The 25246-nt window shown below is 36.1% G+C and overlaps 2 protein-coding genes across 2 annotated transcripts; one reads left to right on the forward strand and one right to left on the reverse strand.

Annotated features, from left to right (window-relative positions):
- Nucleotides 1-344: 344 nt before the first annotated feature.
- LOC149956300 (uncharacterized) lies at nt 345-2802 on the forward strand. Its single transcript, XM_090166836.1, has 3 exons — nt 345-1230; nt 1286-1497; nt 2785-2802. Exons 1-3 carry the CDS (start codon nt 486-488, stop codon nt 2800-2802), a joined length of 975 nt encoding a protein of 324 aa, XP_090022962.1. The 5' UTR covers nt 345-485.
- A 6104-nt stretch (nt 2803-8906) lies between these two features.
- On the reverse strand, nt 8907-12468 carry LOC149956301 (uncharacterized). Its single transcript, XM_090166837.1, has 3 exons — nt 12449-12468; nt 12081-12390; nt 8907-8915 (listed from the first exon to the last, which is right to left on the reverse strand). Coding segments are annotated over exons 1-3 (321 nt in total). The 5' UTR covers nt 12451-12468.
- Nucleotides 12469-25246: the final 12778 nt, after the last annotated feature.

Genomic DNA, 25246 nt, shown 5'->3' on the forward strand with positions numbered 1-25246 from the left:
CGTCATGGAATATTCGTTGTTAAAGTAGAATGGAAATATTTTTAAACTTCATTTTAATATCATTGTAGTACTTAAATATGCTTGACACTTGAACCAATCTCACGAGTATTTCTTAAAACGAATATCTCGATCGCGTTTTATCGTACGGAATAAGTTGAAATGATGTAAAAATTGATAACCTAGGCGGCGCGTGCGCAGATTCCCCGGGAGGCGCGGTTAATTTGAATTTAAGAGTGTTTTGACGTCATGGAATATTTGTTGTTAAAGTAGAATGGAAATATTTTTAAACTTCATTTTAATAGCATTAACGTGTAAGTAGTACTTAAATATACTTAACACTTGAACCTATCTCACGAGTATTTCAAACGAATATTTTAAGTATGAGAAACGTATTGTTCTCAAATGATACTTGAATATACTATAAAAGAGGTTGTATAGCGTTGTAGGAGGTCATTCCACGGTTAACTGCGGTAGCTATATTCAAGATGCCTAAAGCCCAACATATTTGCCCTACGTGCGCGAAAAGTTTCGCTACCAAGTCCTCCTTAAATCGGCATGTTAGAGAAGTACACGGTGATAGACATACGTTTGTCTGTGAAGTATGTGGTAAGAATGTTGCTAGATTGGAACATTTCAAGAGCCATCAACGAACTCATGACTTGAACGCACCCGGCCCTTCCGAACCCATGGACCTGTCTCGCACACCGTCACCAATGCAACGTTCGCTAGCATCTTTCCGTCCACCATCGCCATACCGTCCACCTTCACCTAGTCTGCTTCAAGAAATTCAACTGGAATCTACCCATACACAACCATCTACAGCGGATTTACCCAACAACCCAACGCCATCACCTGTTCCCGCCTCATCAATACTTGATGAAACACCACCAGCATCTCCAAGTATGGTCCAGGCCTTGAATGATACGTTAGCATCTATCCGTTACAATGCTGAAGACTATGATATTGATGCGGGGATGTTTATCGGACGTTACCGAGCCGCTTTCAGTAAATTTCTAATGGAAAGACTCACCAGTAAACGTGGAATTAAATGGTTCCTACTCGTAAGATCTGTTTATATGAGACCTTTAGGGGGTGAGGAACAAAGAGCGGAAGTACGACCCTATTTCCGGAGCACTATGCAAACAACATTAACGCCCGATGTCATTGAAAGCCAGCTGAATGAATGTCTTGAAACAATACAGTCAGCAGCGGAAAACTTTGAAGCGACAGGTATGTACTAAATATAAAAGTTATATTTTGAACTAAAACATTATATTTTTGATAGGATCGGGTTGGGTAATTGACCGTGTTCTGTATGTAGAATTAAATGTAGCATCTTACCAACCGTTGCGGGGGTCATCGTATATGGAACTACCTGAAAAACTATCTCGACGTCACGCGATTCTTAATATTAGAAACGAAAATGATGAGAAATGTTTTCTCTGGTCAATTCTAGCTAAACTTCACCCAGTTTCTAAGTTTCATCACCCTAACAGTGTTTCCAAATATACACCTTATGAAAACGAACTTGATACCACTGATATATCTTTTCCTTTCAAATTAAACGCTACGGAACTTAAAAAATTTGAATTAATGAATAATTTATCAATATCTGTGTTCGGCTTCTCGGGAGATATATTCCCTCTTTACGTAAGCTCCAACAAGTGTGGTAAGGAAAGGGAGGTTGATTTGCTATACATCACCGATGAAACTAAAGATATTGACGATGGGAATAGACATTACTGTCTTATACGAGACCTAGGAAAACTGTTACAGCATCTAACAAAACACAGAAATACAAGTTATTACTGCAGGTAATTTAATTTCCAATATATTAGTTTGCAATCTACTAATTATTTTCTGTATTAGAATGTGTCTTCACCGATTCAGCGGAAACAACGCTGAACAGCGACGTGATGCGCATATCGAAGAATGCGCCACCCACGGCGTCCAAAAAACAGTTTTCCCTACCAAGAAGAAGACGCTTTATTTTGTTAAATATGAGTGGACGGAAAAAGTAAAAATAAAAATTATTTAATTTAACTCTTAATGAAATGAAATTATTAGGTGCAGTATGTATTTTACGCCGATTTTGAAGCAATCCTACCGAGAGTTCAAGGATGTGATCTAGATCCCGATTTAAATACCAGCAAAGTAAACATGCACATCAGCTGCGCGTATTCGTGGGTGCTTGTTGGACCTAACGGTAAGTTATTTGGCAAAATTCCCTTTTAGATATATTATAAGAGAATACTTATAGGTGTACCTGTTCGAACCAATTGCTATCGAGGTCAAGATGCAACTCGAAGATTTCTGGAGTATATTCTGGAATTAGAGACGGAGTTGATGGAACTCATTGAGACCAATGTACCAATGATTATTACCCTGGAGGAGGAGGAACAGTTTCAAGCTGCTACGCATTGCTACATTTGTCAGAAGCAGCTAAATCAGGGAAATATGCCCGCTGTTCGAGATCATTGTCATTTCAGCGGTAAATATAGGGGGCCTCTGTAATCTTCAAAAGAAAGTTCCAGAATTTATCCCTGTTTTCCTTCATAACCTTAGCAGGTGATTTTATTAAGTTAATTAACCAGGAAATAAACCTAATAATAATAAATCTTCATAGATACGATTTACATCTTATATGTCAGGAGATTGGTCATTTTAAGGAACAGGCACTTGACTGTATTCCTTCCACTAGCGAAAATTATATTTCACTCAAACTAGGTTAAATATATTTAATTATGAATTAAACCTTAACAGTAATTTTATTATTATTTTTAGGGAGATTTAGGTTTTTAGACTCATCGATTTCTAAGCGATAGCCTCGATGCTCTAGTATCTAATCTCGTTTTGGAAGGAGCCAGTAAATTTCAGATTGTTAAGAAATATTTTGAAAGTGATAAAGTTCAACTGCTTTTGCGGAAGGGAGTCTACCCGTACGAGTATATGGATGATGAAAAGAAATTTGACGAGACGATGCTGCCACCTAGAGAAGCGTTTTTCAGTTCATTGAAAAATCAAAATATTTTAGAATCTGATTATTTACACGCCCAAAATGTTTGGACAGCGTTTAATATTCAAACATTAGGTAAAATTACTATAGTATAAATATTTCAAATCTCTTAACCTCGGTTTTCGTAGGGGAATACACCGACCTCTATGTGAAAAGCGATGCGTTGCTCTTAGCCGACGTTTTTGAAAATTTTAGAACATTATCTATAACTCATTATAAATTAGATCCCGCTCACGCTTACACCGCACCAGGTTTAGCCTGGCAAGCAGCTTTGAAGATGACCGATGTTCGCCTCGATCTCATACTTGATATAGATCAACACTTATTTATTGAAAAGGGTAACGCTTTTTGATATTTTAAATATTATTGTATTTACATTGAATTTTTAGGTATTCGAGGCGGTGTTTCAATGATCTCAACTCGTTATTCTGAAGCGAATAACAAATATATGCCCGACACATATGATTCGTCTAAAGAGAGCAGTTATATATGCTATTTAGGTAATTTACATTTAAAAAAAAAATTATTTTTTTAATTTTTTTTTTAATTTTAATTTTTTTTATTTTAATTATATTAATTTAACTTAATTGAAGATGCGAATAATTTGTACGGTGCTGTTATGTGTGAACCACTACCGCTAGGCGACTTCCAGTGGGTTCAGGAGGATGATTTGCAAACACTCTGTGAAAATATTCTGAGTATTCCCAATAACGTTGAAAACGGATACATTTTAGAGGTAAATAACAAGTGTTATAATTATTGAATTATATTTTTAAAGAATTGTTTCCTTTGCAGGTGGATCTTGAATATCCTCCAGAGTTGCATGACTTACATAACGATCTCCCAGTAGCGGCGGAATCTAAAGTTATTACACATGATATGCTATCTCCATACTCCAAAGATCTCTTAGGAAAATTAAATATTAAGGAGAATCAAAGTCTACCAAAACTTCTTCCTAATTTAAATAATAAAGAGAAACACATAGTACATTACCGCAATTTAAAATATTATGTAGAATTAGGTTTGAAAATAACCAAGGTTCATCGAGCTCTAACCTTCACTCAAGGAAAATGGTTAGAAAAATATGTTAGATTCAACACTGAACAGAGGAAATTATCCAAGAGTTCATTTGAAAAGAATTTCTGGTAACTAATGGTTAACTCTGTTTTCGGGTAAATCAATTTAAATAATTTATTGCTGTTTTTTCCCTTACTTCATTTAATTCTTTAGAAAAACAATGGAAAATTTACGGAAGCATATAAATTTCGAGTTGATTCATAAACCAGAAAGAATGTTAAAAGTTACAAGTTCCCCGCAGTTTGAACACTTTACCATCTTTAATGAAGAGTTAGCCGGCGCTCATAAGAAGAGAGCTAAAATTGTTCTTAACCGGCCTATATTTACCGGATTCACCATTCTAGATTTATCCAAGGAGCTCATGTATCGGTTCCATTATGGATTCATAAAAAATACGTACGGGGACAAAGCATCACTATTATTTACAGACACTGGTAATTTAATATAATATGCATTTTTTTTATTTAAATAGTACTAATATATAAAATATTTACAGACAGTCTAACGTACAACATTAAGACGGATGATGTTTATATAGACTTTGAAGTTCATAAAAACCGCTTTGACTTCTCTGATTATCCACCTTCGCATTTCCTTCATTCTAATCAGAATAAAAAAGCTCTCGGTTATTTTAAAGACGAGACAAATTCGCAGTTAATTCAAAGCTTTGTAGGACTTCGTCCAAAGCTTTATTCTATTAAATTGTACGGGGAGTCTAAGACCGCTGAAGAGATAGAAAAGGAGTTGCAATTGGGGAAATCTTTAGAGTCAATTTTAAACCATAAAAAGGTTTGTAAGGGCGTTGCCATGAACGTTATTAGAAACGTCATCCGCCACGAAGACTATGAACGTTGTCTTTTTAATCAAGAAACCATGTCAGCCGAGATGATGCGTATAGCTAGTTTCAAGCATGAACTATTTACTTTAAATACTAGAAAACTTTGTTTATCACCAAATGATGATAAGAGATACATTCTACCCTGCGGGGTTCGTACATTAGCGCACGGTCATAAAGATATTGAAAAATTATAATGAATGCTTGTATTTATGTATATATATATATAAAAAAAAACTGCTATTGCTATAAATTGTAAAAAAAATTATTTTATTGAATACATTTTGCACATGAACTCTTTAATCATTTTATCGTTTACATATTTATCTTTCTTAAACCTAGACACAATGTTATACATTTCTATTCCTTTACACCTGTTTATAGCAAAATAGATACAGAATGCTCCACACGTATTACTAGAATTACTCTGTAATTGATTAGAATTAAAAGTTACAGTTTTACTGTTTCGTTTAATAAAGTCATTAAATTTAAAATAATCTGGCGGGTTTCCAAAGGAATCCATGAATTCACAATTTTTATGTTTAGAAAAATATATTAGAACCCAGTGTTCTCCAGGTTCAGCACTCGTATCGGTATTTACAATAAATAGAGAAGGGAATATGTTTACGTATTTAGGTAGCTTGTCAGCCGCGAACACGCCTTGAAATATACTTTTAGTACTTAAATTTTTTCAAGAATTTTAGTTATCTGTAGCGAATCCATTAATTACTGTAATCGAAAATCACGGTTCGATTTTTATCAATTTCAATCAAATTTTGAAACTCAGCGTAAATTAGAATGGAAATCGTCTCCGGTAACGGTTTTGCAAATTTTAATTCTAATCTCAGGTTACTGTTTTTTACAAGATGCAAGTGATTAGCGTTGTTATTAAGATCCGAGGTTAAATTGTACGCGAATAAACAATTTCCGTTAGGGTAATCTTCCCGACTTATCTGATTCCCTTCATCTACGTTCCACTGATTAGTTTGAATGAAAAGATTGCAATACGCTTGAATATATTGATTCTCCTCAAAGTTTAGAGATAACGCTTTATGAGGGACGCTGCTACCGTCAATGTACAATCCAATGCTTGATAAATCGAAATGTTGAAAGTTGTACGGGGATTTTTTCAAATCTCCTAGAAACGCTTTTTGTTCCACAAACCCGATAACAACTTTCTTGGGTGCTTGTCCGGTAAATAAATGATCTTGCACACTAGCCATAAGACCAGCGGGTATAGAAAATGAGGTGCACTCCGAACGAGTTACAGGATATTTAGCGGTTCCATATTGTAACGCCTTGGCTTGAGCGAGCGATAGTTCCGGTATCACTTTAACTTTCCTCAGATAAAGGGAAGCTGATAAAATCTCCACTTTACATTTTACGTCGGAATGAACGCAAAAAGCTGCTCTATTTTTATCGAATTTAAATTTCAAATCAACCATATTTAATAAAAAGCGTGGTTGTTGACATAAATCAGTATGGACTACGCCTAACAAGTCAATCGCCCCTTTTTGCGCTAAACTCGCTCGTTTAGAGAAACCATCGTTATCGAAAAATGAATCGAACTTTCCAGGCGTATCCCGATAGAAAAGTGAACTCGTTAAATAACTTTTTTTCGCAGAATCTCCGAACGTTAATAAAGTTTGTATCATACTTTTATAAGCGTAATTTTGACTGGAAGGTGTTACTGATCTTTCATTAAGAAATACGTGGACGTCGCTAAAAAGCGAATGAAGAAACAAATTCTCGCGGGCGATATTGTCGGCTGGAGTTCCGGCGGCCCCACCCGCAACACCTGGAACCGCGGGTTGCGGTAGTTGACCATTATCTTTAGTTACCTTAACTCGAACGTGCAGCAAAGTTTGTGAAAGGTCTATATACGTTTCAGAGTTACCGTTGATAGAAAATGTAATTGAGGCGTTATCAACTATATTTGATATTGGATTATACTCAACCCATTCTCCACCAATAATCGAAGATTGTGTCATAGGTACTTGAAACAAATCTAGCTCGGAATTTATACACTCAACTGAGTGCGGGTGTAAAAGGGACATTATGAGAATAAATCGGAACGTTTAGGGAACCGTCCTTTCGCTATCCTGCCTGCTGTTGAAATGGCGCTTTTCGACTGAGTTCGTTTCCTTTTATTTCCGGAACCCGTCATTCTTTTAATATGATCCGTAGCTGAAGATGTTAGTCTCATGGCTTCATCAGCTGCTGAAGCTAAAGTTTCCCTTCCAGCGTTAATAGAATGCGATTTAAGCGCTGTTTTAATTGGGACTCCGCTAACAACATCGGTCGCTACTTTCGCTCCGGTACTTAAAAGTTTTTTTCCCAAGTAAGTAGCGCCTTTCTTCAGTAAAGGTACCGCGAATCTAAACGCTGAAGATAATATATTTCCTAGTCCATGTCCTCTTTGCACGGCTAAACCTCTATATACAGGTATTCCACCGAAACCAACCTGGTTTAAATAGTAACTTTCATAATCAGTTCTTGAAGGTGAATATTCAGACCTCATGATGTTAACTGTTCGCTCTCTTAAGCTAGAATGAAGGTGTGTCCTGAATGATTAAAGGTTTATAGTGAAGTCCACATTTTACGGGGTTTAAAATGTAATACAACGTGAGCTTTTCCACTATGAAACTGTATTGGCTCACCTAAATCATCTGTTATATTAATCTCTATAGTCTTAATATTATTACACACGACTGGTAGGTAATGAGGTTGTGAAAATATTTTTGTAGTTGTTTTCCCATTAGACTCGGCTTTCTCTTCGACGCTTATGATTCTTAATAGAGGTGCTAAACTATCCCCAACAACGCTATTTTCAACCAGATCAGAATAAACGAATAAGGAATGTAACCCAGCGTTCATATCAACTGGGTAGGGGGTTATCATTGAATTTAAAATGGTGAAATCATTATCTCTTCTATCCTTAAAACCTAGTAAAATCGATAGATCGGGGCCAATTACAGCCCTGATTTTCGGTTGCAATTTAACTTTAATTCGATTAGAATAATTTAAATAAGCGAATGTAACTTGTTCTTCTTCTTGGTTGTGGACGTTCATAACATGTAATAGTTCTTCCGGAGTTTTATAAAAACCCGCGGGAACTTCAATTATTTTATCATATTCGAGAGGGTCTTTAACTAGAGGGTTATCAGTCATTTTATCATATTCGAGAGGGTCTTTAATAACCAATAGATTAGGTTTTCGAACGTTATGCCATGTCCGAGGATAGCTTATTTCCGCTAACCCAACTTCGTACTGTTCCTCAAATCTTAACGGTTCAGCTAAATACGTTCGAAATTTACCAACGCTATTATCTTGGTAATATAATGACGAGGAATCTGAAGGTAGCGTTACGTAAAAACTCATTTTAAATCCACTTCTTGTATCCAAGAATTAAATGTAGGGTCGTAATCTTGCCACTTGACATACAGTTCTACGCGGCCGTCCGATTTTTTCATCTTTTTTATTACTTTTTCGATTATGAAGTAACAGTCTTTTAAATCTCGACCAACAATCTGAACCTCCTCTCGATAGAATACTCCTAAAATGGGGTTAGAATTTAAATCCATCAGCTTATATACAGGTGGGTCACGTGGTAGTCTCTCAGCTATTTTAAACAATTCTGTAGTAAAATTCGGGTTATATTTCTTATCGAAAATTGATAAATTTCTACTTATTCTACAAATATCTCCAATTTCAAACGCGTATGTTAACGGAGGAGAAAAATTTACCGAACCGTAAAGATTTTTCCATATTTTAGCAGAGTTATCTAGAGTAACTTCCGCGGGTTTACATTTAATTGATCTGTGATAACTATTGTTATAAGCGTTTATAATATCATCTAAAACGTCGATATATTTAAGGGTGTTATTCTGCGTGAAATAGCGATATAAACTAGATTTAAAACTTCTAATGAATCTTTCAATAATGGACGCTTTCATTTCCGATCGGGTAGCGAAAAATTTAATGTTCCTTCGTTGTAATTCACTCTGCACTTCTTGACAGACAAATTCGTTTCCATGATCACTTTGAATTCTTTTCGGTTGACGGCCTTTTTCAAAAACGTTACGTAACGCTTCTAAAATTGTTACACCTTTCTTATTTTTAACCGCTACAGCCATAGCGTATTTGCTAAATATGTCGATAATACATAATACGTAGCGAGATCCTGAATTATATTTAGACAGCTTCTGAAAATCTGCCAAGTCCGCTTGCCACTGTTCGTCAATTCCATAAACAATAGTTCGATTTCGTTTGAATCGTCTTCTAGCAGGTTTATGCAGCGTATATGTATCCTGCTTTATTAGAAATTGTTTTACTTTTTCCAATGAAACCTTTAAACCTTTATGTCGAGCTGAATTATAGAGCGCTCGAACTCCAGCGAATGACCCTGGGTCTGCGAGGTTAGTATAGATCTGCTCAAGTTCTTTCTCTATATTGGGTAATATTTTGATGTAATGGCATGTAACGCCAAAAAAGGAAATTAAATAATTCTAATATTATAATAACTATGATAATTAATACAGCTGTGATAATTTTCGGTGATTTTGAAAATGATTGTGATAAATAGGCTAAAAGTCCTAAAGAGACCGTTTCTGTACAACCTTCCATTGTAGGCTTATACTATGAAATGAGAACAAAATTATCAGGTTAATATATTTTATTTAGTATGTATCCAAGATCTTAGAGGACTAGGTGAAGATGATGATAACATTGAACTACTTGGCGGTGTATGAAATACAGCGAATGTTTTTAACAGTGTCAATCTTACAGGATTTTTAATTAAACGTTTTGAAATATTCGACTTATGAATGCCCTCGTAAAACTCTGTAACTCCTATAGGATCAATCGCTGTTCCAGGCGTTTTTCTCACAGCGTCATACAAAAGATCGATTATATTAGATCCTCCAATCACTTGTCCTCGAATAGAAAGCTCTCCTGAGTTAGCCCATCTAATATATCTCGGATCTTCCGTAGTCGCTCGGTATAATGAAATCGCATCACTAACATAAGTTGCAGGTAGAGAATAAGATATTTGCGCGAACCAGGTTTTAGGCCGTTCAGAGTTTTCAATAACAGGAGAGATTTGCTCTTTACGTACGTAAGTTAACCGTCGTTGGAGAGTTTGATTGTATAATGCTAATTTCTCTGATTCGTTTAAATCTGGATTATCTAGAATAGATTTCATTTCATCATCGAGTGTCTTCTCTTTTTGAAGTTCAGGTGTTTCTTCTGTTTTGGAAGGTGTATTGTTTTTTAATCTCTCCATTACATCTTCAGGTACTAGAAGCATTTTTCGAGCCATCATCGGTTTATAGCTCGGCTTATTGCACTTCCGGCGACTGAGCTAACGATAGATAGCAGTGGCGCTAATAAAAATGGAAGAAAACCACCTTTTTGTACCAGTATCTTTCGTCGTTTTGATATTGGGTTCTTCTTCGACACGTTTCGTATAACCGCGCTATGTTTCTTTAACCGCTTACGATGACGTTCTGACAGTTCAATTGTTCCGTGTAATACATTTATACAACATTCAACGAGATCCAGTATAGCTTCCTTGCTAGCGTATTTAATAGCTGTCTTTCTTTGATTTAGATTACAGGATGTCAGGAAACGTAGAAAGTCTAGGTTTTCCTTTACTCGTTTTGAGACATCCATTTAGAGATTTTCTTAGCCTTTCTTAAAGCGCAATGAACAGTTTCGGAATGAAAAGGGCAGTTTAATTCAACGTCTTCTAGTTCTGATAATTTAGGACAGCCGATATCTTCGATGTTAGTTACTGGAACACCGAGGAGTGTCGATAATACTGCAGCTTTTTCTAAACCTTTGGTGAAAAACGAAGTAGCTTTTTCCGCTATCTGATTGCAAATGTCACGTCTCGTTCTGTAAGGACGTTCGCCGTCATTCCATCGAAGATGACAAATGTTATGAGATATCCATCTGCATTGTCTTTTATCTTCGTTTGAAAGCTCTTTGAAAGGGTAGGGAGATTTGAAAGTAAACACTTCCGATTCTTCAGTTTCTAATACTACGTAAGCTAATTCTTTAATAATCCACTCTCGATTAACCCTAAAAAAATTCCCTTCTATAATACACTTCATTTTGGAATAAAGACAGCCGATTCTTCACCCGGTATTAAACCTGTTCGTAGTAAATACTGATCTGGGGTGTGAGGTTTCAAGTCAACTAATAAATACCCAAATTTCCGTGACGTAGCTTGTTGAAACGCATCAATAACGTATTTGCTATTGGTTGGAGATATCTGCCTCGCGAGATGATAAATTGTTGATTTATCTCGTGGTGATTTAAAAATAAATAGATAATGAGCATTTAAATTCAAAGTTCTTATTTCTTTTCCGGGGTAATAAAGGTTTTGCATTAAAATTAGTACGGAGGTGTTTCTGTGATGAGATCCACGAATAAATAAATTAGTTACATCTTTATTATTAGATATCTCGCATAACAAATCGTCTAAAATAACTAAATTCCTAATTTGCGGGTTTAATATATTAACATCGAGTAACCCTTCGTGAAACTCGACTGAAGGTGTGTGTTCTAATATTGATTGAAATAGTTTCGGCTGATACTCGGTATAACACCATATTATCCTCTCCGGAGGAGGGGATATGCAGGTCTTCTTATGTTGAATCAACCGTCCCACCAGGAATGACTTTCCGCATTGGGTGGACCCGGCTACAAGCCCATTCATTGGATGTTGTAAGCTTAAATCCATAATGGTTAATGAGAATCGGAACATTAGTGCAATCAATTTTATTAGTTTTTTAACAAGTTTTTAGCATTGCATATTATTAGTGACATTATATTTTTTAAAATTTCTTTCGACAATTCACAGCGAATAGTAAACATTTCAATAATATTTTCACAATCTACCGACATAATTATTTCATAAAAATGCAAATCTACACGCTTAGAATAATCCGTCATGATACAATCATGCTGGAGTTGAGATGGATGATCAATTTGACAGCCATTGCACGCTTTCTTCAGAGCTTCGTGTAATTGTTTAATTACAACGTTAGTCATCGCCTCCTTTATTTCCTTGATTTTCTTTAAACACTTCTGAATCGACTCGTACTGGTCGAGGAAATTCAACGAAGAAGATTGAGCGAAAGCTACCCCCTCTTTAGTCGGTAACAGTTTTCCATAGTTTACTCCATAACCATGGTACATTTGTCTAACATCTAAAACCTTTTGTTCGGCAAATCTATGAACCGAAAACCGTTTGGTTTCAGAACCTGTGAAAACCCACGAAGTTTCAGCTTCGTTATTGAAATAAGCTTCAATGGCATCTTTCTTTGTCCATAGCTCTTGCAGTTCCGCTTCTGTTAGTTTGATACCCTTTGTTAAATCTAATAGACCGCAGTGGATGGTTTCATCTGCATAAACGATTAACCCTTTGTCAGCAGACACAGGAAATGAACAATTCCTATAAAATAAATACATTAAGACAAAGTTAAGAATTATCACTGAGTATTCCTACTTACATTTTAAGGTTCCTCGGAGTCACTTCTAATACAATTCAGATGGTGAACTTTCTAAATATGGTCTTACTATTATACGGTTTTCCCTTTTTATACTCTGAAATTATTTATCTTCGATATCTTATTTATTAAAATGGAGTTTAAAATTAATTCCATTCTACGTATACGCATTTTGAAGTGTATCGCGTTACGTATATAGGAATTTACCCGGTCCTCATACGGAATCACGTGTACAATTACAATACTTGAGAACGATACGTTTCTCATACTTAAACTTTAGATATTCGTTTGAAATACTCGTGAGAAAGGTTCAAGTGTCAAGCATATGTAAGTACTACAATGATATTAAAATTAAGTTTAAAAATATTTCCATTCTACGTCATTTTAACAACGAATATTCCATGACGTCAAAACACTCAAATCCATGTTTTAAATTCAAATTAACCGCGCCCCAATCCGCGCACGTTAACCGCGTCCCATATTCCATGACGTCAAAAAACTCTTAAATTCAAATTAACCGCGCCTCCCGGGGGAATCTGCGCACGCGCCGCCTAGGTTATCAATTTTTACATCATTTCAACTTATTCCGTACGATAAAACGCGATAAGATATACGTTCAAGTATCTTTCGAGATAAGCGTAGATAAATGAACAAGTTGGCCTGGACACAATATGTTGATATACGGGAAAACAAATCGTCGCGAGAAATACCCTAAATACATTGACTTTTCGATGATTTTACCCCCATTTCATCCCTTAAATCCCGGATTTCGATCCCGAACCCAAACCCGAACCCGGGTTCGGAGCCTCGCCCTCACTTTCCTTCTACTATTAATTACTTAACTGTCAACCAAATTGGAATGAACCGATTTCTACCATGACTATGCGAATTTTGCGAAAGTATTGTTCACTAACCCGGCCATTTTTCCGGCAAATAAAATCGCGCGACCTCAATTTAACCGACGTAATAATTCGAGAAATATGAAATAATTAATAGGTGTTTGCGATTCTCTCGGTGTTGTCACTAAAGGTATTTGCTAAGTTTGTTGTTAGAATAATATTAAACGTCGGGCTGAAGTCACCATAGCAACGGGGAATCCTCGTACTTTCTACACCGATAAACTCCTGTTCTAAATCAATCAAAACCTGTCACAGCGTTAACAATGGAAATCGGGACCGAGTATAGCTATGCGAGCCTGAGAATTCCTTTAAAGGAGCGCTGACCCCATTTTGAATAATTTCGCGCCAGCTAATCACCGCGAAGTACACGCGCCGCGTGGTAAACGCGTGGTCACCTGGCGGGGGTAACCCCGTGGCCACTCCCACAATGTTGACCCCACCGGGCCACCTGCCGGAAGTGACACACATGGGGGAAGGAAGTGGGGACTTCCGTTGCCGACCCCCCCGTGTACCTGTACATGGAAAACCCTTGATGATTGGGGACACTCCTACTCTCCACGGGTCAAAGAAAACACAAAATAAAATTATATAAGGCCGTTGCCGTCAATATAGAAGATATAGTCTTTCTTTGTTCTTGTCTGTCAGAGGAACTACTACAGGACGGGGTCCTGGTGTCGGTCAAAAATTATGAGGTAACTTTGCGGTTTTAATAAGTATGTTCGGTCTTCGGTCAAGAAAAGAGTTAAATTGTGTTTCGCGTTTGGAACGTGAGTGAATGGACTTAAGTGTATGAACAGTGCCTGTTTAAGACTGAAAGTGTTAAAGTAATTGTGAACTAACTCAAGTCAGCTGTAAGATAAAATTGATTGTTATTATTTTTTGAATTGGAATAACCTAATTATATGCTTGAAATTATCAACTCAACCTGTGAGGCTAATTAAGTAGATTGGAAGTAATTAGTAGCGAACAGCTCTCAGCGGTTAATTAAGACAGTATATAGTTAGGTAGTTTGAATTTAGTTAAAATTACTCAGTATAATTTATGATATTAACTTAAGTGTAAGTGTGTTTTGGTTTATTTTTCAATCACGATGAACTAAGACAAATCTAGTCTTATACACTTGAGTACCAGTTCTGTACAATTACGTAGAAGGGATATATCTTGTTGGGTTATTGATGAAAGTTAAATCTAGAACGTTCCATAGACTGTTCTGAATAAAAATGAACATTTATAATTTTGCATAATTCTGGTTGCCATTTTATTTTCTAATCACTCGCCCACAACATTACAGTTCTGGCAATCCCGATTCAAATAAATTTTCGTTATAACGGCGACGGGAAATTAGTCTCGTAAATTTATCGCGCGGCCTTAGGGAGTATTCTTTTTACCAAATTTCGATAAACTATCGTTTAATTAAAATACGGCCTTCCTTTTGGTAGAATTTGGTTTTACTGCCTTTTATAGTTAGCCCGGTGTTTTTCAATATGGCAAATACCTTGGACAAAGTAGCGAGATGTTGTCCAAAAGTCGATGGAATTATTATTATATCATCTAAATATGCCCTGACGCTTTCGCTACTGAGGGTTGCAAGTAGACGGTCCACCATCCTTTGAAACGATGGTGGAGCTCCCGTCAACCCAAACCTTGGGACGGAAAAGTTCACGGTGACAGATATATGCCGCCTTAGCTCGACTACCTTCGTCTAACTGCATTTGTCAATAGCAGGATTTCATATCTAATGTGGTGATGAATTTCGGGCACTAAAATACCTTCTATTCTGGGAAGTGGGTATTTGTCTTTTCTGGTCACGTCATGAAGTTTACGATAACCAAGCAAAGCCTGGATAACCATCGTTCTTTTTAACTAAAATACAGGGGGGAATTACTTGGTTCAATAATATTAGTAGCTTACATATCGTCAAGAATTTCGTCTATTATAGCATTTTTTCTAGAATTATACAAATAAAATCACAATTGATTTCGAAAGTGAAATAACTAAAACCGAAGCGCTTGCTTTTGCTAAACGGGTTAGCGATAATATCGATAGAGCCCAGAGAACTCTTAAGAGAGCGCAGGTAAAACAAGCCATCGCAAATAATAGGGGCCGGATGCATGGCGAGTTTGACATTGGTCAATTAGTAATGAAAAGGCCCACTATTTGTCGTCTGCTGTTAATAAGTTTGCGTCCAAGCTAGCCCCTCGTTGGGATGGACCATATCAAATAGCCGGAAAATTATCTCATACAACTTATATTCTTAGTGAGATTGAATCAGTGACAATTTTAAAAGTTACTTATAATATAGCTCAGTTGAAGTTATTTGAAACCCGCGAAGGCACAACACCTTCAAGTCGGAAAGCGAAGACGCAAGGTCCAAGCAACCTGAATTTTAGGTGACACCCCATGACACTTCGATCTAACTCGAAATAGGCCACACTTGGTAAATCGTCGTAGCCCTCTCGGGACGTTCGGGTCTGGTAAGGGGGTTATGTGACCAATAAATTGGGCGCGTTGAAACGCGACCACTTGTTTAATATTTGAAAGTAGATAAAAGGGCCCAATACCCGGCCCGGTCAACTTAGGTTTTGCCCAATATATTTTATAGATGTAAATAAAGTGTTTTATTCAAGTGTTTATGTGAAACGCCCGGCAACGAGACCGCTCCCCCTTGGCATATAAGCCGGGGTCAGGAGCGAAAGAGTAGTTAGTAAGAATCGGACTCGAAAGTCATTAGTCACGATCGAAAAGCGAAAATATTGGCGCAGCCTAAAATGGTTTGAAAAAGAGTTGCTGAGTAGCCGTCATGATGAGTTCGAAGTTATGAACGTCCGATGACCGTAGTGCCCAGCCGAAATACCGGAGCGCCTTCGTCAAGCTCATCGCGGGAGCCGAATCTCGTATCGCCAGCCACCACGCATTAAGGACCGCCACAGTGAACGTCCGCCCGTCAAGCTCCACCACCCTGGAACCACCGCTCTTCGTGAGTAGCTTATGCTAACGCATTAACTTAACGCCGACGCTTAAGCCAATAGAGTTCAAAAATAGAGCATTCGTTGCTAAAATAGTGAACTAAGTACTATAGAGCGTCGCGCAGTGTTTAATTGGTACCATTCGCGATAATCCCCTTTTAATACATAAATGAGCCAGATCGTAGTTAGAATTGTTTAATTTTAAATAGTAATAGTATTAATTCACCCAAAAACCATTCGGTTAAAAATTGCAAGGTCCTTTAAACAAAAACGTCACGTCCTATAATACTCTAGGCCATAAAAGTAGTGAAATCAAATAACGGGCAAGATCTGTTATTATATTCCCATAAACGTCATAAACTGGACTTATTTATCGATAAGTGATGTGCTCTGAAGTAATATGCGCGTCCTTAGTGTTTTACTGAGTTAAAATCCTTTGTACAACCATAAAACATTTCAAAGAGAATGGCCAATGCATTGTATCAAATATATTATTTAGATCTAAATTTATTATCTTCTTAGTTTAAATTTACTCTTTTTCCTTAAACCATAATTAAATAAAGCGGACAAGTTTTTGGCTGCAGTTATTACGTCACTGCAGTCAACAACTTGTCTGCTTTCAGTAATTTGCCAGTTTCAAAAGAGTAAATCTAAACAGAGTAGATAATATATTTCGATCTAAACAATATATGCCCCTATAAATAAAATAAACAAGCCGGGCCACGTTTTGCGAAAACGAAAGAAAACTTTAAAGTCGGGAGGTTGAAATGGTCCCGTGATTAGGTAATGCTGCCATCTCCATTGTTTTTAGGAACTAATTCTTAATATATATGCTTGCCTTTCGTCCGCTACGTTGTAAATTTTATGATTTGTTCACTCTTTATACATTCTTAAGAAAATGTTTTATCTTATATCGTCCTTTTTCTTTAATTAACTTGGTAAATTATTTAACTGATATTGTATCATTAGAATCGTTACAGCTAAGCTCAGAAAACTTGTCTCTTCTAATATTAGCCATTATCTTTGAAATGTTTAATGGTTGTACAAAGGATTTTAACTCAGTAAAACACTTAGGACGCGCAAGGTCTAGCATATTACTTCAGAGCACATCGCGTGTCGATAAATAAGTCCAGTTTATGACGTTTATGGGAATATAATTACAGATTTTGCCCGTTATTTGATTTCACTACTTTTATGGCCTAAAGTAATATAGGACGTGACGTTTTTGTTTAAAGCACCTTGCAATTTTTAACCGAATGGTTTTTGGGTGGATTTAACGCATTTTGGTTTATAACAATGGAAGTGAAGTTATTATAATACCTTAAATCGTAACAAAGCGGAAATAATGATTATAAACAAAATTAAAAAGTGAACTTTTACCTATTTGGAATATTGAGAACTGCCTAGCTCTTTCGCCAACATTGTGTACGTTTAGATATTGTTTACTTTAATTTTTTGAAAACGTGACGTCATTATGCTCTTTAATTCATTTTTTAATGTTAATAAATAGGCTTGTACGATTGTTATTAAACTTTACACGTTTTGTACTGTGTTTATTACTTTTTGGCATGATTAACCGCCCTCTGGTGGCACACTTCCCACTAGGGATGCAACGGTTCCACTTTTTTGGTCTATCTCGGGTCCGGATCCAATTCCGGTTCTTAAATTTTTGCTTTATCGGTACCGGTTACGGTTCCGGTTCTTAAAATTTTAATTTATCGGTTCCAGTTCTAAAAATTTAGAACCAATCGGTTCCGGTTCCTAAACGGTTCCAGTGTGTTTAGTATTAATTAATGTTAAATACACAAGCAATTCTAATGAAGTTAAAGATAAATAAAATCAACCACATTTATTTATTTAGAATATAAAATTTGTTTTTATAAATTAAATTTTAAAAATAGTAGCTTTCTCAGTGACGTAGCTATGGGTTCGGGGTCCTCCCCCTTATAATAATTAAGGCCGAGTCGCGATTATCGCCATCTAGAGTTAGGGCTAACATGAATCGCCTTTTACAATTAGATTTAACACGTACTTACATGTTAAATATATAAAATGGTTAAAAATGGCTTGAAGCCCTAAGTGAAACGATTAAGATAAATTACGGCAATCAGCGTTTGGAGCTTTAAAAACAAAGGTTCTGGTAGAACTCGGAAGTAAAATAATTAAAAAAATTATTGCTTCTATTCTCTCGTAGGGAATTCACGTAAGCGCGTTATTTGTTTATTCCATAAAGTAGTGTAAAAATTAAATCTTGTTTAAAAATTATCACGGTTTCATCGTTTCAAGATGGAGGGGGGGGATGATATACTTTCAAGTTTTGGGGAGACATTGCCTTCCCTTCCGCTCCTCATTTCAGGGTCGTAGGAACGTTTTAGAAGTTGGAGGGGGCAAAGAGAAATGAAACGGGGGTCTAGGAGCTTAGGCCCCGATGTTGATTGAGAAATAGGTCGCGAATGTCATTAAGGCATTAACAGTAACAACAGTTATCATACGAAGTGTATTTTAGTCTTTAGAGTCGTTTATGAATTTAAGATATACAAATCCACAATAATAAAATGATAATGGTTTTGAATTTTTAAAGGAGTGTAGCTTCACCGAAAGCGTTTGTTACTGTTTAAATACTATGTAAATTGGCGGGAAAAGACACAGTTGAGCTTCTATAAGCTTTATAAGTTTTTAAATTGAAAATTTGAGCTTTTAAAGATTTCAACTGACCAAAAAATTGAAGGGGCAATAACATAAGTTGCCCCACCCAGCAATATTCTAGGGAGAGGCATTGCCCCCCTGGTTCCTACGCCCCTGCCTCATTTCATTGAAAAATATGAAGACGGGATTTCTATGACCAGTTTTGATTTCAGTTGAGTATATCGTTCTAAATGGAATCCATATTATTTCGTTCAATAAGCATTGTCATTTGTGAGATGTAAGCAAATGCATAAGTTGAAATTTCAGATTTTCTAAACAAAATCTACCCAGGCCAGCGATTATATTATGCAAACGAATTAGCCTTACCTTCAAAACTTAAGATTCAGAAACACAACTTAGTTATTAATTTACAAGGTTTAACGATCTGCTATAAAACACGTGTCTCGATACTTTTCAAATTTAAGTGTGTTATTAAGTGTGTTACATTCATTATGTACGTTGTTTGGATATTTATGCGACGGTTATTGTGGTTGTATTTATAAAGTTTTGGGCGCGCCTGTTGAAACATAATGAAATATTTGAAGCAAGTAAAACACTTGCCACGCTAAATAATTGCTCGGGAAGCACACTAGTAGCAGTAGACGACAAATATTTTTTGTGGTCTTTGCTAAATTTGTGAAATTGTGTCGAGTTTTCCAACTGAAGAGAACAAAACAAACTATCGCGAATTTCCGGATTATGCCCATTTTCAATTGAGAATACGGAAGGGTGTGTCAGTTGACAGTTAGAATTATCTGAGATAGGATAAATATGAGCTTTTATGAAAAACTAAAAGTGAGTCATTCCAGGTCAAATCAACTAGGTCCATACCCCTCAAGTTACCGATTTTGATGAAATTTGGTGAACAGGTGTAGTTATGCATAAAACCAACCCCTGTAAAGCAGAAGTGCTGAAAATGTTTTTTGAGGGGAGTTACAGGACGAAATGTTTTTTGGCGGTTTTCCATATGCCGGTTGCGCTTTAGCTATAAAATTGCTATAACTTCAGTTTGAAAAGTGATATAAATATGCCTAATGGCTTATTTTCAAGGTAATTAATCAATTAATGCCCCAGATTATTATTTTCAAAAAATTTGAATATTTGAAAACAAATTGAAATTTGAAATTTGGAAGTCACCCATTCGTGGATACCCAAAATAGCTATATTTAGAAAAATTATTTTTTTGCTTGTATTGCCTTATTTGACCATTTTTACGTGATATGTAAAAATATTTTCTTGTGTTTTCCAGTTTTAACGAAGTTACAATCAATTTACCTTACCCCCGCGCCTCAACCAATTTTATTTTTTTGGGGGGGGGATTTTTCATATTTAATTTTTTTCCTTGTGAACAACCAAATTTCCTCGTATTTTATAAAACTTATTTTTAGTTCCCCCAAAGTGAACTCCTGCTATGTAAACACTTAAAATATAATTGTTTCATTATTTGTGGAATTAGGGGCAAAGTTTACTCCACCGCACCATATTTTGTTTGTTGGTTTCTAATAGCTTAGGAACAACAGACTTGTATAGTACAGAGAAATCAATTAAATGTTTATTTTTTCAAAATAAAAGAGGGATATGTACGGGAGTAATAAACAGTAGGTCTGCATGCCTACGAGAAACAACAGAAGTACGCTTCGAATGACCTTGGCAAGGAATCACTATTTTTTAATACGTTGCGCGCCTGCGCGGTTTTTTTTCAAACAATATTTTTCAGTTTTAGTTTGGTGTGTCTCTACACGACTTTGTTTATTGGCGTTAGAAGTCGGCCAGATTTTTTGTCTTCTTACAAATTAAATTGTGAAGATAGTTTAGTTAAAGAACTAAATGCGGAGAACAATCGAAGCTAGGAAATTAAATACTATGGAAGATCAGGTTTCACTTCAGAGGAAGCTTTGTTGATTAGCATCAGAAGTGGACAAAAAAAGTGGCCTAATATTTGTCAACTGCACACAAATTCTTATTTACATCACTATAAAAAAAGACAACATATATGCTGTGACCCATTACGAAAACACAAGACAAAGATAAAAAGCAATTTGAGACCTGTAATGTTGGATCTTCATAAAAAATCTAAACGACTTGAGCTCGAATCAAACTTACTGCCTGGAATGAAACTTTGCACAAACTGCGTAAAGTTAATATCTCATATGGAACTGACAACTGCTTTTGAAGACACTGATATTGTTCAAACATCATCAAGCCTCGCTACTGATTCTCAAGGAACAGTTTCTACAACGGATGAAGTTATCATGGAAGAAGATAACTTTCAAACTCTTTTCAGTTCACCTAAAACCCCAGTTCTATCCAAAGTCAACGAATCTTTAAAAATAATCGGTGAGTCACCTGTGAAGAAGAAAAATCTCATGAAGGTGAAAAGTTACCCTTCCAATAAATTAAAATCTATTGAAGCTGTTTATGAGAAGGCGTTCGATGAAATTAGAGGGGTTTCAGTAACTGACACAGATGAAAACGTGATAGCGGAACAAAATTACTTGGATAAAATGATTAACCGACTAAAACACAAATTTAATATATCCGAAAATAGAAACGATAAAATTCAAGTTTTAACTGTATTACCCAAAGGGTGGAGTGCCTCCAAAATCAAGCAAGAATTTGGAGCAACAAACTACATGATAAGACGTACCAAGAAGCTTGTGGAAGAAAAAGGAATCTTGAGTACACCCAACCCCAAACCTGGGAAAAATTTGGATCAGAATACCAAAGAGTACACAAACAGAAAAGCCTCATTTTGTGCAATTTAAAGGAGCTACATCAAATGTTTAAGTTAATGCACAGTGAAATACAAATATCCTTTTCTAAGTTTGTCGAATTAAGACCAAAAAACTGCATACTGGCTTGATCCTCTGGTACTCATTCTACTTTCGTATGCAAGTATCATAAAAATGTGAAGTTAAAAATTGAAGGTGTTAGGTTAGGGGAACTGACGAAAGACCGTAGTTGGCATTTGAAAAGTTATAAAGATTGTCTGAAGAGCGTTGTCTGTGTCAATCCGACAGAAGACTGTTTTCTGAAAGAATGTGAGGAATGCCCAGGATTTTACGAACTCAGGAACTACATCGAAAATATAATTGATGAGGAAAGTATCGACTTTGTCAGCTTCATTCAATGGGACAACATGGATAGAAGCACTCTTGAAGTTATACAAAAAAATTCTTTAGAATTTGTGGATGAACTTCTTGAAAATTTAGAAGAGCTTTTAACGCATGATCATATTACAACAGAGCAATCGCTGTATTTACAACAGAGAAAAGCGTCCCTAGTTCCAGGCTATGCCCTCATCATCGGCGACTTTTCTGAAAATTATACGTTTATAGCACAAGACGCAATTCAGTCTTTTCACTGGGCATCGGATCAAGCCACTCTCCATCCATTTGTTTGCTATTACAGAGAACACATCGGAGGACTATTAAACCATGTTAACTATGTTGTAATATCTGATAGCGTAAAGCATGATGCTACGACTGTTCACGTGTTTTTAATGAAACTTATTGAGTTTTTGAAAAAAGCTTTAACCGGTTTGCGGGGAGTTGTTTACTTTTCAGATGGTGCTCCTTCCCAGTATAAAAATTTCAAGAATGTAACAAACTTATGCTTCCATGAAGAGGACACAAATGGAATAACCGCCGAATGGCATTTTTTTGCAACTTCCCACGACAAAGGCCTTTGTGATGGCCTTGAAGGGTGTGTGAAAAGACTCGCAGCCATGGCTAGTCTAAACAACACCATTATTCTAAATCCAGAGCAACTTTTAACTTGGGCCAAAGCAAAGTGCCATTCAAATGAAGAAGGACTTGACAAAATATCTTTTGAATTTGTGAGACAAAATGAAATAGACGAAATGGAAAGCACTTTAAAAGTTCGTTACGAAAATGCTCATCGGATCAAAGGAATTAGATCTATTCATTCAGTTGTACCGATAACAAAAAGTGAAGTATAAACCAAAATAAGGTCATCCTCAACTAAATCTACAACACTTAAGGTCCAAAAAGAATCTGAAAATCACATTTGACCTTGGTCAGATATTCGTGGGTTCATTGCTGCGGAAACGAAAAAAGCTGAAAAAGCACTAACTATAAGTGCAAAGACTTTGTAAATTCTTTAATCATTAAATTGATTTCTCTGTACTATACAAGTCTGTTGTTGATAAACTATTAGAAATCAACAAACAAAATATGGTGCGGTGGAGTAAACTTTGCCCCTAATTCCACAAATAATGAAACAATTATATTGAAGTGTTTACATAGCAGGAGTACACTTTGGGGGAACTAATAATAAGTTTTATAAAATACGAGGAAATTTGGTTGTTCGCAAGGAAAAAAATAAAATTTAAAAAATCCCCCCAAAAAAATTAAAATTGGTTGAGGCGCGGGGGTAAGGTAAATTGATTGTAACTTCGTTAAAACTGGAAAACACAAGAAAATATTTTTACAGATCACGTAATGTGATCATATAAAGCAAAACAAGCCAAAAAATAATTTTTCTAAATATAGCTATTTTGGGTATCCACGAATAGGTGACTTCCAAATTTCAAATTTCAATTTGTTTTAAAATTTTCAAATTTTTTGAAAATAATAATCTGGGGTATTAATTGATTAATTACCTTAAAAATAAGCCATTAGGCATATTTATATCACTTTTCAAACTGAAGTTATAGCGATTTTATAGCTAAAACGCAACCGGCATATGGAAAACCGCCAAAAAACATTTCGTCCTGTAACTCCCCTCAAAAAACTTTTTCAGCACTTCTGCCTTATAGGGGTTGGTTTTATGCATAACTACACCTGTTCACCAAATTTCATCAAAATCGGTAACTTGAGGGGTATGGACCTGGTTGATTTGGCTGGAATGACTCTAGTAAACTAGGAAGTTTAATTACTTAATTTCAACATATGCTAAATGTTGGTAAATAAAGTTATGAAAAACTCGGTTCCGGTTCCGGTGTCGGTTATATATAATTTTTTTTACAAATATCGGTTCCGGTTCCGGATACGGTTATCAAATTTTTATATTATCGGTTCCGGTTTCGGTTCCGGTTCCTAGAAGTTACTTGGTTCTTCTCGGTTTCGGTTCCGGTTCCGGTTATCCGTTGCATCCCTACTGCCCACCCTGACACTGGCGAGACACTTTGAACTCATTGCACCTCTTTCACTTAGAAACAACCTATAAATCAGTAGCATTCGAATGTTTAATCTATTTCTGTAATTATATTCCCATTAACTTCATAAACTGGACTTATTTATCGACAAGCTCTATGGCGGACAACCACCACCCTGACACTCACAAGAATATTGATGTCGAACTCAGCGCCCTTTTTTTCCTTCAATCCACCTATAAATATGTTTTATACATAGTTTTCAAGTATATCCGTTAAAGCGGGCATTTTAACCTTAAAGACTATTTTTTCGAACACAGCGCCACGTTTTCACCTAAAATCAACCTTCAAACATTTTGCATTAATTTTTTTTTATAGCTGGTCGCTCCGATTTAGTACTTATGTGTTTATTACTCCATGGTTTCGTTACCGACTCGCTAAAATGTCCATTTGTCGCCGTAGCTCAAGAACTATACCAGATATGAACTTCTCCTTTGGAAGGACACAATGGGATTTTAATTGGAAACTGTGTACCAAATTGCATTTAAATCGGTTCAGTAGTTTTTGCTGTAGAGCGGTCTGCGAGGAGAAGATGGAAGACGAAGAAGGAGAAGAAAATTAAGCCTAACTTTGCCCCTTTACTAAGAAACGTCGCCTAAACCCTGTTCGGTGGAATTCGTATATGTTTGTCGCGTTCTTGTAACCTTTCAAACGATACATGATTTGTTTTGATACGACCTATAGTTTTTCGGATACGAGGGGTAAAATCGGCCTCATTCTGACTCGAGATAATATAGCAAGTGCTCGGGTAGGTGCTCTACTCTATACCCGGACCTTGCATAGGGACTACCGTCCCTTTTTATTTTAGTGTGTAATCATTAGTTCATAATAGCAGTATTCCTTTAATAAAAGTGTTCATTGATTTAACTGAATCCGTTGTCATCTTTAATAATATTTAAGGCCTACAATTAATCATCATAAATAGCTAATCAGAGTGTGTAATTCATTAGGCCATTTTTAATATTTCTTTAATTATTTGGCTGACGGTATTGACTGAGTTGGCTGGGGTGGAATTATTGGACCCCAACCATAAAATCGTCACAATGATCAACTAAGAATACCTTAAACCATAATA

Source organism: Leiobunum rupestre, chromosome 2 (genome assembly GCF_980474605.1).
Source record: "Leiobunum rupestre chromosome 2, qqLeiRupe1.1.hap1, whole genome shotgun sequence".
NCBI lineage: Eukaryota > Metazoa > Arthropoda > Arachnida > Opiliones > Sclerosomatidae > Leiobunum > Leiobunum rupestre.

Bases quoted from the DNA above. Each gene is read 5' to 3' on its own strand.
- LOC149956300 (XM_090166836.1), top strand. From the start codon at position 486: ATGCCTAAAGCCCAACATATTTGCCCTACGTGCGCGAAAAGTTTCGCT. The intron at 1,231-1,285 runs GTATGTACTAAA...TATTTTTGATAG, and splicing joins GGAAAACTTTGAAGCGACAG to GATCGGGTTGGGTAATTGAC.